This window comes from Phoca vitulina, unplaced genomic scaffold, assembly GCF_004348235.1.
Source record: "Phoca vitulina isolate PV1807 unplaced genomic scaffold, GSC_HSeal_1.0 scaffold5, whole genome shotgun sequence".
NCBI lineage: Eukaryota > Metazoa > Chordata > Mammalia > Carnivora > Phocidae > Phoca > Phoca vitulina.
The window spans coordinates 60094788-60110848 of record NW_022589708.1 but is presented as its reverse complement, the minus strand read 5'-3'; the positions used below and the strand labels follow the sequence as shown (position 1 = coordinate 60110848).

General features: G+C 48.6%; 1 protein-coding gene across 1 annotated transcript in view; it reads left to right on the top strand.

Annotated features, from left to right (window-relative positions):
• The window catches only part of LOC116631676 (guanylate cyclase soluble subunit beta-2-like), a 62733-nt gene extending 47235 nt beyond the window's left edge, over positions 1-15498 (top strand). Inside the window, 3 exon segments of the mRNA XM_032403084.1 lie at positions 2001-2152; positions 4662-4757; positions 14414-15498. Coding sequence (XP_032258975.1) covers positions 2001-2152; positions 4662-4757; positions 14414-14559 — 394 coding nt within the window. The 3' untranslated portion in view covers positions 14560-15498.
• The last annotated feature ends 563 nt before the right edge of the window (positions 15499-16061 follow it).

Here is a 16061-nt window from a genome sequence, read left to right as displayed (position 1 = left end):
AGAGTAGGAACAGAGAACTACAAACAATTTAGCTTGCTGGAGTGGAAGACATGAAGCAGAAAGTAGTGGGAGCCGGGTGTTCCCCGTCGAAGAGCAAGGGTGCTCGCTGTAGGTGAAGAAGAGCCCCTGGGGAATGTGAGACTGGAGACAATGGTGGGGTCAGGGTCCTATTTGACGCTGACTCTCAAGACCATGCAAGGGCAGATTCAAGCATCAGGAAACGGGAAAGAGAAGGCCCGTGAGGTGTTGGGTTTGAACCAGAGCACTGGTGGTGGGAGTTCAGGAGAAAGTAAAATCAGCTGAGCTTGGTAATTGCTAGAAATGGAGAATGAGAAAGAGGGAAGAGCCTTGAATGTTTCCCAGACCGCCATGCTGGGTGACAGGGACCTGAATCTCACCACCGGAGATAGGACAGGTAAGAGGGCTTCTAGTTCACAGAGGCAGATGATGAATTCAGCCTTGGAAGTGCTGAACTCAGAGGAACTGTGGAGCATCTGAGGTAGAGGTGCCATTACATGGCTGGGTGAAATTTGGAGTCGAGGTGTTGGCTGGGGATCCTGACTTGGAGAAGGCAACATATAGGTGGCAATTCAGCCATGAGACTGAGGACATCACCTGGGGAAGGATGCAGTGGGAGAAGAACAGTGTAAAGAGCAAACATTTAAGTGGTAGGTGGATGAAGACAAGCCCATGTTAAGAGGCAGAAGAAAAAAGAAGGAACAGGCAGAGTTCAAGCACCCTTTTGGGTATTTTTAGGGAGGAGGAATTGAACAAAAATGTCAAAATAGTAACAAGGACAGAAACATATGCACCAGAAGTTTTAGGGACACTATCAGACGTGGTTGTGGTGGAATGGTGGGGATAGACAATGGGCTATGAGTTGAAGGATTAAAGGGAGAGAATGTATGGGATTAAAGCAGGAGATAATAAAGTGGGAAGGTTTTTGCTTCTGTTTAGGATGGAAGAGACCTTAGCAGGCTAGTGGGCTGAGGGGAGGACGCAAATGGTGGGAACTGAAGAGAAGGGGAGAGGTGGCTGATGGGGCCAGCCCTTGAGGAGGTAGGAAGGGAGCATAGATCAGGTGCCCTTGCACAAGACACCTCATCCTCAGGAGACTGGGGAAAAAGGGAAGTGTGGTCATGGGGGTGAGAAGCTGTGGGGTCTTGCCTAAAAATGATTACAATTTTATAGAAGAATCACAAAGGTCACAAAGTAGGAGACACAGCCAGCAACTTGAGAGTGAGGAGAGCAGGTGCCAAGTGGGGGAACTAGAGGAGCCCAGTGAAGGTCTGAAATCTCCACGGAACTGGCCAAGGACCAGGGAAGGTCGGTGAATGCCGAGAACTGGCTGAGGCACCTGACCATGAACTGGAAACATGGCTGGTCTGCACTGTTCTGCGGTTTCTCTCCAACACCTGGCAGCCGCCAGTAAAGAAATGAACAAGCAAACATTTCACAGTTATCCCATAGCTCTGTCTCTTTTCATGGTCCCCTCCCCATACTCTTCTCTTTGGTTCCTTGGCAGCCAGGGGCCATGGAGAAAGCTTGGGGAGTGAGAATGAGCATGACCACATGGGGTAATGGGGTGCTCAGGGAGGATGGAAAGGAGTGCTGATTTCCAAGGAGCCTCCTGTTTCAGAACCACGTGGGGCTGGTGCACACACAGGCAGAGAGGACATGGTTGCTGCAGCGTGCGGGCTGTGGGTATGAGCAGTAAGTTGGAGGGAGGAAAGGAGGGGTAGGGTCACAGGATTTTGGTGGGTCCCCTGTGCTCTCACTCTGCCTCTGGCACCCTGTTCAGCATGTCTGAGCTTCATACTCCCTCCTTGCCCCACTTAGCAGGACTGGCTAATGTCCTGGGGTCACCCTCCCCCCAACAATCCATCGTGTGCCCTGGGACCCAGACTCCTCCTGAATCACCTTCTCCATTGTAGCCAACTCTCAAGTTGCAGACCTGTGATCTTTGATATCTGGTGCATTTTTTTCCACCCTCTGTGCAGCGCTCTGGAAAATCAAGGCTTTGAAATAATTGAGAGGGGTGAAATCGAAGTGAAAGGTAAAGGGAAAATGACCACGTACTTTCTGATCCGGAACCTGAATGCCTCAGAGGACGAGATCATGGGCAGACCTCAAAGCCTGCTTGATCGCAAGGGTGAGCATAAAGGAAAAGCCACATCTCAGCGCTGGGATATTTTTTCCACTAACAACCTCGGATGTGTTTCATGTGGCCCTTAGTTATGCAGGGTCAGCAAGGGTATCATCCGGTCGCACCCTCTTCCATTTGGTCGAAGCTCCCGAGAATCAGAGCAACCAGGATGAACACTTGCATCCTGGATAGTCTGATGTTCCTTGAGCTGGGCTGGTGGGCCCAGCCTAAAGAGGCCCTCATGCGTTCATTTTCAAGGTTCTTTCCTGCCCCAGAAAAGGCTTTTTCCCATCAGTCTCTCCTGTAGCTGGCGGACGATTTTAGAATCTCTCCCTGCTCCTCAGCCTCAGAACGGGCTTTCTTTGCAACCTTCCTCATTTTCTTCCGGCTTCGGAAACTGGGAAGAAGGACAAGATCTGTGACTCACCCAGCTCCAGGAATGACAGGAGAGTGGGTTTCAGTTAAAACAACCCAGCGCTAAGCCAGCCCAGGGATCACCATTTGGCTCATGTGCTCACACACAGCGGCAGCTGGAATCCAACAAGGAGGTCTCCATCAGCCGCCCTCCGCCCCACGCGGCCAGGACCCTTAACATCTGCCTTGGTTAACTCTGGGCACTGCTGACCCAGAGGGGAGACCCAGTAGCAGGAGGCAAACCTTCCTGAACCTCCAAAGCAAACTGGAGGAGGAAATGGATTCATTTTGACAGGAGCTAATCTTTAGCTGCTCCGGACGCCTGCAAAGGAATATCTCGAAATCCAGAGATTTCTCATTGCTAATATGTGCAGGATGTCTCTCTGGGACACATGAATTACGGTTAGTTTTAAAAAGTGAGGCTATACCAGTAAAGAGATAGGTATTGGAAGAACTTTTAGAATTGTTTTCGTAGTGTTTTCGGCACATGTTAGTATCCCTGTGAGCTGCGATGGGTTTTGGCCACATTTTAGTGCGAAAGATACTGAGATAGAAAGATATAAATTAAAAATTAGAAATAACTTTGGCTAATAAACACCAGAAGCCACCCTTAACAGAGTTTTTGGCCTCTGAATTTCTAGGCTCAGGGTGCCTTGCCCACGACATCACCTTCTCCCTCCCCACAGGGAGAATTGCTAGAAAGGGATAAGCAATTTCTTTGTTGTCAGAACTAGACAAAGTAAACCGGGAGAGGTGTTTTGCAACCTGATTGTGGGAGAGCGGAGACAGCCTGAGGCTTTAACACCAGGACAGGGCAGAATCCTGCTCAGAAGGTGCAACTAGCTCAAACTGGATTTCACTTTCTCCCGTTCCCTCTGCAGGGGTTCTCAAATGGGAAAGTCTGACAAACAGGTTTCTAGAACATGGTGTGGGTCGGTAGACTCTAACCCACTTTTCTGAGCTGGAAAAACAAAACAAAACAAAAATAACTGAGAGTAGAGTATGAGTAAGCTTGTCTCAGTTAAAGATCTCAATATGGACCCTGAGAAAGAGGAGAAAGGGTATGAAAGAGGGGGAGGGGTAGCCCTTTCTGGACCCTAACCAGCTTTTCTGTGCAAGCTGGGAAAAGGCCTACTTTTCCCAGCCCTCCAGGTATGGCTTACGGTAAAGGAAAGTCACCCGCTCCTCTGGGCTGATGTCAGCCCCCCAGCCTGAACTTCTTGGCCAGGAATCTCTGTGCAGAGAAAGGGCACAACCCTGTGTGCAGAACCCACAAAGATCTCTCGGCCTCTTTTCTTTCCATGCTTCCCTCTCCCCTTTCCCCATCAGCCGAGGATCTCCTGCCATAAGCCTCAGCTGTCTGGCCCTGGGGAAGGGAGTGCCTGTCCCTCCCAGCCCCACTGCGGTGCAGTGCTGGAGATGGCCCCAAGAACATGACCCCATGAACTTCCAGGGACTAAGGGACTTTGCCCCACAGAGCAAGATGGAGTCTCTCAAAGCCAGTGATGGAGGAGGGGGATACAGAAACATTAATATGCACGCTAATGTTCTTCCCAAATTGGCCTCTTTCCTCAGATGATCTTCCATAGGAGACACACGCTGGCTTTTTTGGGTGATTTGGGGGAGGTGTGGGAGGAAGACCAAGAAAATGAATGTGAGCAGATTGGAACTGCAGCCAACACTAAACCATGGGTAGATGGCAGTGGGGCCGGGTGCGGGGGCCTCAGCAGTGACCCTCCTGTGCCCTCCTCAGGCCGAGCTCCTCCCCTACCTGGCATGAGAGGACACCCAGGGGGTGACAGGAGCAAGAAGGGACAGCAGCCCGGAGAGCTCTTCCTCAAACCATTCTCCTTTCTCCCCTTTGTTCTCAAAAGCAGGTGCATTTGCTCCTTCATCTTCTAGCTGGTGAAGGTGTTAGACATGTTAAATGTCCTGTGGTCTCCCCAGCACTGTCCAGTTGGTCCTTCACACGGTGGGCACCTGAGGAGATACCCAAGGGGCGGCTGATGTTCAGAGGCATCAAAGAAAGGCCCCCCACCTCTGCAGCTCATGAAGCTGGCTGGACATTCTCACTCTTCTTTCCCCACATGCTTGTTCGCAGAGGCAAATGCTCAAGGAAGTCAAGACAGCAGGACTGTTGCCATCATGCGGTACGAGCACAGTGAGCCGCTGTCCCCGAGGAGTGACAAGGCAGACGGTGAGTACACCGACCGTTACACACCCCCCCAGCGCTGTGGTGCGTGGAGGGAGAATCGCTGGGTTCAGACATGTGGCTCATGGTGAGTGGCAAAGAGCCAGATGGGGACAAGTGGAGTTCAGGGTCCTGGGGCAGGATGCTTCTGATGGTTGCTCATTGCATTTTGAATACAACCCACCCACCTCCCCACCCCAAGTGTGCTGGGGGGCCCTCATTCTGGAAGGGTTCTCCATGCGCCCCCTCCAAAAGAATGTTTAATACTCAGAAAAACATATTGGTTTCCAGGTACCAGGGTACCCAGGGTACCCACGGTACCCATGAAACAAAGTTTGTCTGGACATCATGCCCCCATAGCACGCCACCTATGAATAAGGAGTACCAGAGATTTCTGCACTGTTCCCATCACAGGGTGCTTCAGAGAGACCTCGGAGTAGTGACAATAAAGTACAGGCCCAGTGACTCTCTTCCCTGTTTGTCCCCGAAGGCGGTAGGAATGGGAGGTTTCCCTCAATCCATGGCTACTCTTTACTGCCCTGGTGAGCCATTCGGCTTCCTCGAGAGCCATTCGCAGCACTGACACCCTCGGGTTTTGAGGATGGGGACACAGAGTGGTGATGAAGGACCAGGGATGAGCCTGCAGAAGGAAGTGCTGTCGTGGCAGGCCCCCGCCCCAACTTGTCCTCTCTGGCTTTGGGCAGCCACTGCCACCCTCTTGTTTTCTGGAAGCCTCGTGCGAGCGGGTCCGGGGGGCATTAAGCTCTCGAGGCAAGGCAGCAGTGTCTGTCTGTTAAAGAGTTTAGCTCTAGTGATTTTTATTAGACAGTATCTTTTGAGTGTTGCCTGAGCCCTTGGCGTTGGGTGCTGTCCCGATGCCTGAAGACTTCCCTCTGGCTCAATCCCAGAATCTGAGGTCGAGGGAATGATCAGCACCCTTCTATTCAATTCCGAGGGGAGACAGGGTAAAACACCCCTTACTTGGATTGGGGCTCCGGGGGAATCTTGGACTCTGGGGCATGACTTTCCGCCATTACTCAGAGGCATTGCCCTCCCCGCCCCACGGCCTTCCTTCCTATAACTGCGTGTTTCTGAGTGACGTTCGATCTTTGATGTTATCACGGTATGGGATTGTAATGTTCATCTTACATATGGGATTGTAATGTTCATAGGTTCATTCAACAGCATCTCTTGGAAAACTGTTGATGCTCCAGGGAAACAGAGAGTGGAGGCCAGGCCCTAGGTTGGGATCTGTCAGTGCGCGCTGAACTACAGCCATGAGTCCCTGCCTCATACGGCCTGCATTTTAGTAGTGGAAGACAGACAACATGCAGCAAAAGAAATAAGATCACTTTAGGTAGTGACAAACGTTGGGAAGAAAATAAAGAACTGAGTGATAGAGAAGAGGGCCAGTGAAGGCTTCTTTGGGGCTGCAGCATTTGAGCTGAAGTGAGCAGGAAGGACCAGAGCTGGCCATGAGGCTACCACGGGCACTTCCAGACAGCGCCATGGCTGAAGGCAAACATGAGCTTGGCAAGTTCAAAGAAGACTAAGAAGGCCATTGTGTCTAAAGAGGGGTGGAAGAGGAAGGGAGCAGTAAGGGAGGAAGTCAGAGTGGTCTTGAGCTTTCCTAGCCCCATACAGAAAGTCTGAGCGTAAGTAAGGGGCAAGGCAGGGCACTGCTGGGCTCCATGGGAATGTTCCCCAGGAGAAGATCTCTGGCACTTGCGTTCTGAAATGACTGCTCCATAAACAGCTCAGGATGGGAGGTCTAAGAACTCTTTGTGCTCCAAGAAGGTGAACAAACTCATTTTTCAAACTTGTGCTACATGGGGATCCCTCCACAGAAGAAACAACAGGTCTGGGCTGGGCTGGCCTTCCTGCTTAAAAAGGAGACAGAAGTTTCTTAGGTAGGCCCCTGATTCCATATCTCCCCCAGCTGCTGCTTTCTTGGACATAAACCAGTATCAACAACTATAGGCGGAGAAACTGAGGCCACTTCAGTTTGGGGGTGAAAATGGGATGGGTAGAGAACAGGCATTTGTTGGGCAACTAGCTAGTGCTGGGCATTTTACCCACTTTATCTCATCTGATACAACAGTCCCTTGACTATTCCCATAACAGGGCTAAGAAACTTGAAGTTCACAAAGGTGATATAATTTAGACGAAGTCCCACAAGTAGTAAGTGGAAGAAGTAGGACTGGATCTCTATGCTTGTTTGTCTCGGGCAGCCCGTGTCCATGTGAGCAATGGACCAAAAGGACTTCAGTTTCCCCAGGTGGTAGACTGCTGTGTGTGGACCTCCAGGCTTCCAGTGGCTCCGCCATGTTTCTCTCAGATCTTCTGGGCCCCAACTGAGCAGCTTTCTGGTTGTTGGGTGTGATGGGCCGGTGAATTCGTGAGGACCAGCTCATACCCTGAGGGGATATGATAAATTGTGGTGTGAGCCAGAGGTCTGGAAATGAGGACAAAGCCAGCCAGGCCACTGGACCTCACTCTGGCTACCCAAACTAACACCTACCAAATCAGAAATTGCTTTTCACAGCTTCCCCAGAGAATTTGAGTTTGGATTTACCACGACACAGGCTTCTTCCTTATCTGTGATGATTGGCACCAGACCTAGAATTTCACCTTGAAGGATTCGGGACACCTGCTCCCAGGGCCTGCCTTGTCCTTGTGATGTAGGTGTCAGTTCTCGTAGGTTTGGGGCTACATCTGATAATGTTGTGCTTAGCTCTGAGGTAGGTGAGGGCTGCCAGAGGGTCACTGCAGGAGCCCCTACTCTTACCTCCAGCCTTGGGGCCATCCCACCTGGCCCCTCTGTGGGCCCCGTTATGGGAGAGTGCTTCCATTAGTAGCCAAAACCTGCCAGGACTCCGAAGATTAGGCTGCTGGCTCTTCCTACCTCCAAGATCTGCCTGTTTCCCAACCTCTAGGCAGTCGGGAGGACATTCAAGGCTCACCTCATCGATCACATCTGCCATCAACCTCACCAGGTTGTCAACTGGTTGCCAAACTTAGGATCACTTTCCAGGGGCATGCATTTCCATCTGACTTGGCTCCCAGATGTGGGAAGCAGGTGCTCCCCTACGTCCCCCTCCCCTGTGAGGACCACCACTCCTGAAAAATACCTTACGGCCTCAGCAGCACACGAAGCTGCAGAGGCAAGGCGTGAACCACAAAGACCCCTCTCTGAGGGCCAGCTGAGATGTGATGCTCACCCCTTCCCTCGGCCCTTTTTCAAAGCGGGGACCTCACTGAATCTCTGCAGGGCCCAGCCAAAGTGTCTGCCCTGGCAATAGGAAACACTCCAGCAGGACCCAGGCCTGCAGGCTGCACCCAGGACCTCATTTGCACTTCAATAACACGCTTTTCTTTTACTCCACTATGGATTTGGGTGTTAGATGTGTCAGTGGAGAGACTCCCCGGTGCAATTAAACGGGAGTATTGAGCCGGAGAGAAATCAGTGTGTGTTGACTCGGATATTTGAGCAACCACCTTTCAGTATTGACTAAAAAATTGGCCTTCCAGCTGTCCCTGCTGGCAGGCTCTTCTGGCATCTCGTCAGACCCCTGTTAATGTGTTTTTCAAATTTCAGCTTGCTTCAACTTGTCTCCTAACTGATTCTCCCAACAATTAGAATAATGGGTTCCAGGCTGACCTGCATGCAGCACTTAGGCACACAGCCCAGGCTCCTCTCTGGAGGTGACCCCTTCTTATAAATCAGTCTAAGGGGGTCCACTTGCCGGGTTCATGGCAGGTTAAGTCGGTTTGAAGGACTTTGTACACCCACTCCTAATTGTTCCTCTGCGGCGTGTTAGTGGTGGGGGTCTCTCTCTGAGTTCAGTGGTCTACCTGCTGGGGGCTTTGCCGATTCCCTCAAATCTGACTCACCCTTCCCGACAGGAGGAACCTCCCCACCCTGAGCAATTCCCCTGGGGAGTGAGTCTTGCATAAGTTTGCGGTCACTTAATTGGCAGGTCCTTGCCCCTCACTTTGCAGAGTCTTGACAATACAAGTGCCTTTCCCAGACGTGTCCAGTGAGCTGGGGCCCAGCTGGTTCAGAGCCAGGCTAAGGAGGCCCCCCAGGCCTTTCAGCAGCAGCCTTTCTGAGGCCTTCGTAAGCATGGCTGTCAAATCTTCCTGACCTTTTCTACTCGGGACTGACGAATGGCATAGTTGTTCTGTTTGTTTTTGCTAGAGGACTGGTCTTCATATTTATTTATTCAGATGCAAGTATAGTTGCATATATTCACGTCAGTTTCAGGTGTACTACACAGTGATTGGACAAGTGTCTACGGTATGCTGTGCTCACCATGTAGCCGCCATCTATGACCAGGCAGTGTTCTTACGGTACCATTGACTATATTCCCTATGCTCTGCCTTTTATCCCCGAGGCATAGCTGTTTTTAACCTCAGGCTTTCTAGAAGTTGAGCTGTTAACCCAACAATGTTCTGTAGAAGGAAGATCCTGGGAAGTATGAATGAACTCTTGACAAATAAGGGGTTTACTAATGGAAGAACATCATCAGTGTTAGGGCTGGCCTCTCAAGTCCTTTGTTGTCAGCCTTGTTATCATCGACTGGGATGTGGCATCAGGAGCCAGTCGGCATGGGAAGGCAGTGGGTGGCAAGGCATCAGACTCAGATGGCTGGGCCTCACCCCAGAAGTGACTCAGTAGGCTCGGGGCAGGGGGTGCCTTTCAACTTTGATTTATTAGTTAACCATCTCCAAAGGGTTTTCTGATGAGCTGCCAGGCTAGGGGACCACCATCATGGTGGAATGAGAATTAGCTTAAAATCGGAATTCCTGGGCCTGTGTCCACGGCCTGGCGCCCAGTAACCAGCTGTGTCACTTTGGGCAAGTCCTCTTTGCTTCATTTTCTCAACCTGAAAGCAGATTGCCTGCTTTACCCAGTCACTTTGAGGAATATATGAGATGCTATGTATTATCTGGAAACTGTAAAGTGCAGAAGACCTGCCCATATGCCAACCACTTTGTCAATTAGGGACCCTATGGTGGGGAATTCACTCACTTAACAAATATGTGATGGCAGGAACAGATGGATCAAGGATTTGGCCTCTGCTCTGGTCTCTGGAGAATGCAGGGGCTTCTGGAAGCTGGAGATCTGGTTCTTTCAGGTCATGGCCTCTTTTGCCCATGGATAGAAATAGGAGACAAGGGGGAGGGTGATTCTAGAATGGCAGCCACCCTCACCAAACCTGGAGACCCCATTGCACCATTTGTATAACTAGGATAAAATTCTCTCACTGGTGGAGTTTCCCCCAAAAAACATCACTTCTAGAATTCGTGGCCCCTTTCTCTGTTCACACCTACAAACAGTATGGTGTGGCCAGCCTGACCTTCCCCCCAGAGCAGGTGGATTCATTGGAAAATAAATCCAGATGGAACCAAGTGGGAGGAGAGAAAGCGTTTCTGCATACATGGAGACCATTCAGAGTAAAGGCCAGGGAGGGCTCAGGGTGAGAGGTACAGGTGGCGGGGGGCCCCAATGGCAGGCCCCATGTGGAAGGCACCCAAATGGGGTGAAGTCTTGAGGACGACTGAGAAGACCCGACAGAGAGTCAGACTTCAGGTTCAAGCCAAAAGCCCCACCCCCATCATGGAAAATCAGTACTGAAATCAAGACTCGGTTTCCCACATCTTATTCTATCTAGGAGGTTAGTTACAGATGAGGAATGCAGACAAGGAATTACTGCCATCGCAAATGTAAGAATTCCTTCGGATAACCCCATGTCATACCCTTTATGACTCATAGAGTCCAGTCTGTAATGACCAGCCAGTGACCCAAAGTACGCGTATATTTCCCAAAGCAGCAACATTTCCCCAAACTCCTTTTTGTCCTCACTGCTGCGCTACGGCACCCCCCAGTTCGGCATTTGACAACACTGTACAAGCAATGGTTGTTCTCCAAACGGGAAGATGTCTCCTACAACCACTTAATTCATTTTTAATAGCTATCGAAGCGGGTTTCTGTGCAGCTTTTAATTCTTTCCTGGGCTGTGTTGGTTTGCTCAACTGAAAATTATTTGTTTGTTCATTTATAATATAGAAGGAATATTGAATTATTATTACTATCTTAAAACCAGAAAGTGCAGATAAGTTAAGATGAAGAAAGCAAAAGCACCCGCAATTCCATCACCTGGAGAGACTACTACCAAATTTGGGGGGCCTAGCTGCCAAAGTTATGTACGTGAGGGTCCCATGATGCATGTGTATACATGTATTCTTACAAAATTGGGATTGGCACACATACACTGCTTTGTAGCTTGGGAGGTCATGAATTTCTTTCGTTTGAACATTTAAGCACATTTCAAAACAGAAGAGGGAAATTTTAAGAAGACATAATGTGCCCGACATGGTATAGTTGTTTCCCACATGACTTAATGCTGTTTGCTGCATACCGAAAGTCACATTTTGCATCGCATCAAGTGGAAACTCCAATTATTTTGTGCTTCTGCAAATTTGTAATACATCTGTGATGTCTCTGATGTTCCGTGAGTCCTAAAGTTGCCTCTGAATTTTCCAAGAAAGACTAACCAAGTTCAACCTGAGTTTTGGTGTTTAGATGATTTCATATATCTAGATATCAGTAGTCCATGAACGATGTACGTTGGAATTCTCAATCAAAAAACTTAATTAGCCATGATACTACATTTTCCAACTATGCACAATAATGAGCATTAACCGTAGCAATATGATGTACTAATAGGCAGTCCTTGGCGGTTGTGAGCAATGGTCTTATAAGAGCAAAAGATGATGAGTGAGAATTCATCTCCAGCAAACAAGGAAATTCTTCCACCATCTGGAGTGTGGAATTGGATTGGGGTAAAATGTCAAATATATATGTGTAGAAATTCCAGGAGAGTCTTGCAATTCCATACTGATCAAGTCTTGTTTGAATCGTCAGGCAGCATTGGCTCAAATTGACGAGGTCTTGTTTGGCCCATTAGCTTTCAATAATTCTGTCTCAATTCTCCCAACACAATGCTAGCTGGCCATTTTTTTCTCCTTGTCCATCAGGGAGTTTTTCCTCATGGACAGAAAAGGGAAAGAGGACGATGAGTTTAATAAAAGTGCAAGGGAAACGTGGGCAGAAATGGAGGAGAAAGAGGACCACAGTTAAGACACAAGCGAGAAAAAAACAAAAAACAACAACAAAAACCAAAAAAACCAGCCCAGTTAGAAGAGAGAAAAACATGCCATGGGAGCAAGAGACACAAAGTGGGTCAGGGAGGGAGGGAGTATGTTGAAAACTTTTTGAGAAGAGAAATTAGAAGGAAGGAAAACATGAGAAAGTGTTGAATAACAGGGAGGCTAAAGGGTCTGTGAGATATTCTTTCCTAGTGTTGAGTTTACTTCCAAAATTCTTTCTGAGAGGTAAAGCCAGAAAATAGATGAGTTGTCTTCGCTACAAAGAAATTATGGTGCTTTCTGGAAGTAGGGGCACATCAGACACAGAGCCTGCCTGTGGATAGCTAAAGAAAAAGGTTTCCTTTGCTGGAATCCCTTATTTTAGCAACTCCAACCCCTTCTTGTTCGGTTTGTATTTTTGTTAGGGCGACCCCCACTTCTGGTACAATTCCAAAGCACAAACCACATTTTGGCACTCACAATACTATCTTGTGGAGATTTTCTCTTATAGGTTCTCATAACATCTCTATGAGTTGAGTGGGAGGCAGATGTATTGCGTAGTTATCTTTTTACGTCTGGAGAAACTGAGGCACGGGACGTTAGATGGGGAGAGTTCAGTTTCCCCTTTTAGTGCTGATGGGCAGTGACAGAGCCGGGGTGAGCCATGTCTTCTCAATAGAAATAATTACATTTCTATCTGTAATCCACTCCTTCCCCCTCTGTTTGCCGCAATACCACAACAAAACTGATCCTCAAACTTTTCAAACACACTGTCCTTATCACTAATCTTGCACATTTCCATTTTGGAAAAATTTTGTTCCTTTAAAAATGGTAATAGTGCTTACAGTTCAAAGAAAAGCTATACCACAATAAACTCTGTGATTCAAAGTGAAAGGGATAAAGGGTATTGGGAATAATAAAACTCATAGAGAATTGGCAAACAAAAACACCTCTATAATTAACAGTTTCCAAAGAACATAAAATATTGCTAAGCATGATTCAGGGGGAGGAGGGAAGGATGTACTATGGAGCTCAAATGAATGCGTAGCTGGTGACATGTCCACCTAAGTAAATCCCCTTTGGCCTTACCTTATAAAAATGCCCCATTTGAGGGTCTTACAAACTGATTCCTTGTCAGATTAGCCCTAACTTATGCATAAGCTGAATACTCCATATGAAACATCACCCAGAGTTGCCCCAGTGAGCTGGTTCTAGGTGCCCCACGATCTCCCTCCTTGTATGCTCCAGGCTCCTCTCCCAAATTCTCACCTCATCCTGGGCCAGAGACAGGGGAGAGAGACTGGGGACAGGCCCAGTAGCCCCAATTTTTTCACATGCATATCACCCCTTATGTTCCTTCATGACTAGTACCTTAGCAAATTATTTGTGCTGAGAACTACCCATTGCTTTTAGGATCTGAAAACAAGGTTAATCACTGATCCAGGTTCAGGAAGACGTCTGAAGTGCTAACAGTCCCTTCTGGTGAAAGAAGTCATTCATTAATTTGGGAACAGAAGGCTGAAGCCAGGTGCTCCTCCTGCATTTCCTGATTTCTAGAGCACTAGAGCCGCAAATCTATTACGTGACCCTCTCTGAACTCAAATGTCTCTGGAACAATGATTAGAGAAAAAAGAAAGAAAGAGAAAGAAAGAAAGGAAGAAAGGAAGGAAGGAAGGAAGGAAGGAAGAAAAAGAAAGAAAAAAAAAGAAAGAAAGAAAGAAGAAAGAAAAGAAAGAAAGCAACGAAACAGGAATGACATATGACTTGAAAATCTTAGATGCTAACCTTTCCAAATGAAACCGCAGGGAGAACAGGATGAGGTGGAGATGGTCTTCCATTAGCCTTCTTTTTTCCATTCCTTCTCTGAGTCCTGCTCCCTCCCTCCTTCCTTGTGTGGCTCGTTCCTAGAGGTAGTTCTTTTCCAGTGCCTTCTCTCTGGGCTCCCTTCCATACTTAGAAATAAGAACCAGCATCTTTGAGTTCGTACTCTGTGTTGTTATCATTGTGTTAATCACTTTCTGTAAATCATCTGATTTACTTATTACCACAACCCTGGGAGGTAGGTGCAATCATCATCTCCCCACTTTTCAGATGAGGACAAACGAGGCCCAGAGGGGTTAACAAGGAACTGTGGCCATGCCGGGTGTGAACCTTGGCCTGTATGATTCTGATGCTTGGACCTCACAGTCACAGGGCCAGCAAAGTCTGGAGGCTTGGGGCTGTTGTGTGAGTTATGCACAAGTAAAGAGCTGGTATGTGACCAACAAGATGACACAGGTGGGACAAAAGAAACACAATAGCAACAAGGCCAAGGTCTGTATGGGCTTTTTCAGCCTTGGTTCCGAAGACGTTCTCCTGCCCAGGAGGTAGGAGAGTAGGAGGTAGGAGAGGAAGCCCAGAGAGGTCACACTGTGTTTGCTGGGGCCTGGCTCAGACAGAAACCCCCTGACCACAGAGAGACCAGTCTGAAGCTTGACTGATGTGCTCACCTCATTGTCTTGTTTCAGCTTCTGAGGAATCGACACCTGAAGGGGGTTCAGTGGCAGGACAGGACTCTGTGGAGGCAGCTGACGGACAATGGTCTTCAGATTGGACAGGGACACCTCACTTTCCTAATGACGCTCTGCCGTCTGCTTTCTGTGCTCTGTTGTAACACAGGGAAAATGAACCCCCTGGCTTCATTTGTCCCCTCCTCAGTTTTATGGAAACAAAGAAAAGTAACTTTTCATCTCTCAGCTCAAAACTTCTTAAGCTGCGTCTCTTCCTCGTGGTTCCTTTGAGAGTAAAAGTCTAGAAATGAAACAATCCTGACAAGTTTGGAAAACGTGCTTTTACAATTCTCAGTTCAAAGCCAACCCCCTCCCCTTTGAGACTGAGTCCTGTTTGTTCCCACAGATGATAAGTTCGGCTGTGGGGCCTCTTTCTGTTTTCTTCTAACAGGGGTGAGTGGCTTTCAGGCTCTCATCGCTATGCTTCCACGGAATCTTCGCCTCTAAGCAAAAGCCCCAGTGGCCAACTTCAGAGGACACCCTGACCTCTGAGCACGTTGTGTGCAATGTCTTGTTTTAAATGATGGTGGGAGGGAAGCGGGGGAGGAGGTGGAGGAAAGAGCCCCAGACCCCGCAGTTTATAAATCACCCCATAACACAGCCGGGATGTGAAAGGCACCCGGCCAGGGGTTGTGAAAGGAAATAATTTTCATTCCCAGCCCTGGGAATTATGTGAAGCAATAGAACAAAAGCTGCATTCCCCAGGGATTTTCTGAGAGTAAGATGGAGGGGAAAATGTGAAAATCACAGGAAGGGCAGAGTTAGGCAAGATAGGGAAGCAGAGCAGAATGCAGCCAGACACCCAGCTTCCTTGGCCAGCCACCTTCAGGACCCAGAAAACTCCTCTACTGTGTCTCGCTGTGGGGATGGAAACACCTTCTGCCTTGGAGAGTGCTGGAGATGTTCTTTCTCAGAGGCTAGCGGGGTGGTGGGGTTGGGAGGAGCAGACGGGAAGCGGACCTGTGGGTACGGGCTATGCACCTGCATTTGGGGATGGCCGGAAAATTATTTCTATCTTACCTAGATAATAAGGAAAACCTGAAGGCACACATAATGCTGTGATTCACCCTTGCAAGGGCCCAGGAGGCATTAACTGCTTTCAACAATTCCCAGGAGGGCATGGGCAGAACCTGATTCTGCCCCCAGCGAATCCCAGGGGCAGAAGGGGAAGGGAAGGCAACAAGAGTTGAATTCCTTGCTCCATCCTTCTGGGAGGCAACTGTGTTTGTGTCTGGAAACAGGCAGGTGTGGCCCATAGTTCAGCAAGGCTACAGCGAGCCAGGATTAGACTGAGCGCAAGGTGCAGAGTCAAGAGATGTGGGTTCTTGTTCTGGCTCTACTGCTCGATATCTTGGTATCTCAATCTGACCCGCTACGAAATAGGGTCAGTGATGGCAGCCCCACCTACCTCAAAGGTTTTCTTGGTGAGGATTCAGTAAAATATAAGAGCACAAATATGACCATGAGACTCAATAATAGTAGCTACTAACATTTATTAACCATCAGACACATGCTAGGCGTCACATATGTTACATGTTACTACTGTTCCTGGCTCTTCCAGGGCCTACTCAACAGATGAGGAAACAAACTCAGGAAACAAACAAAG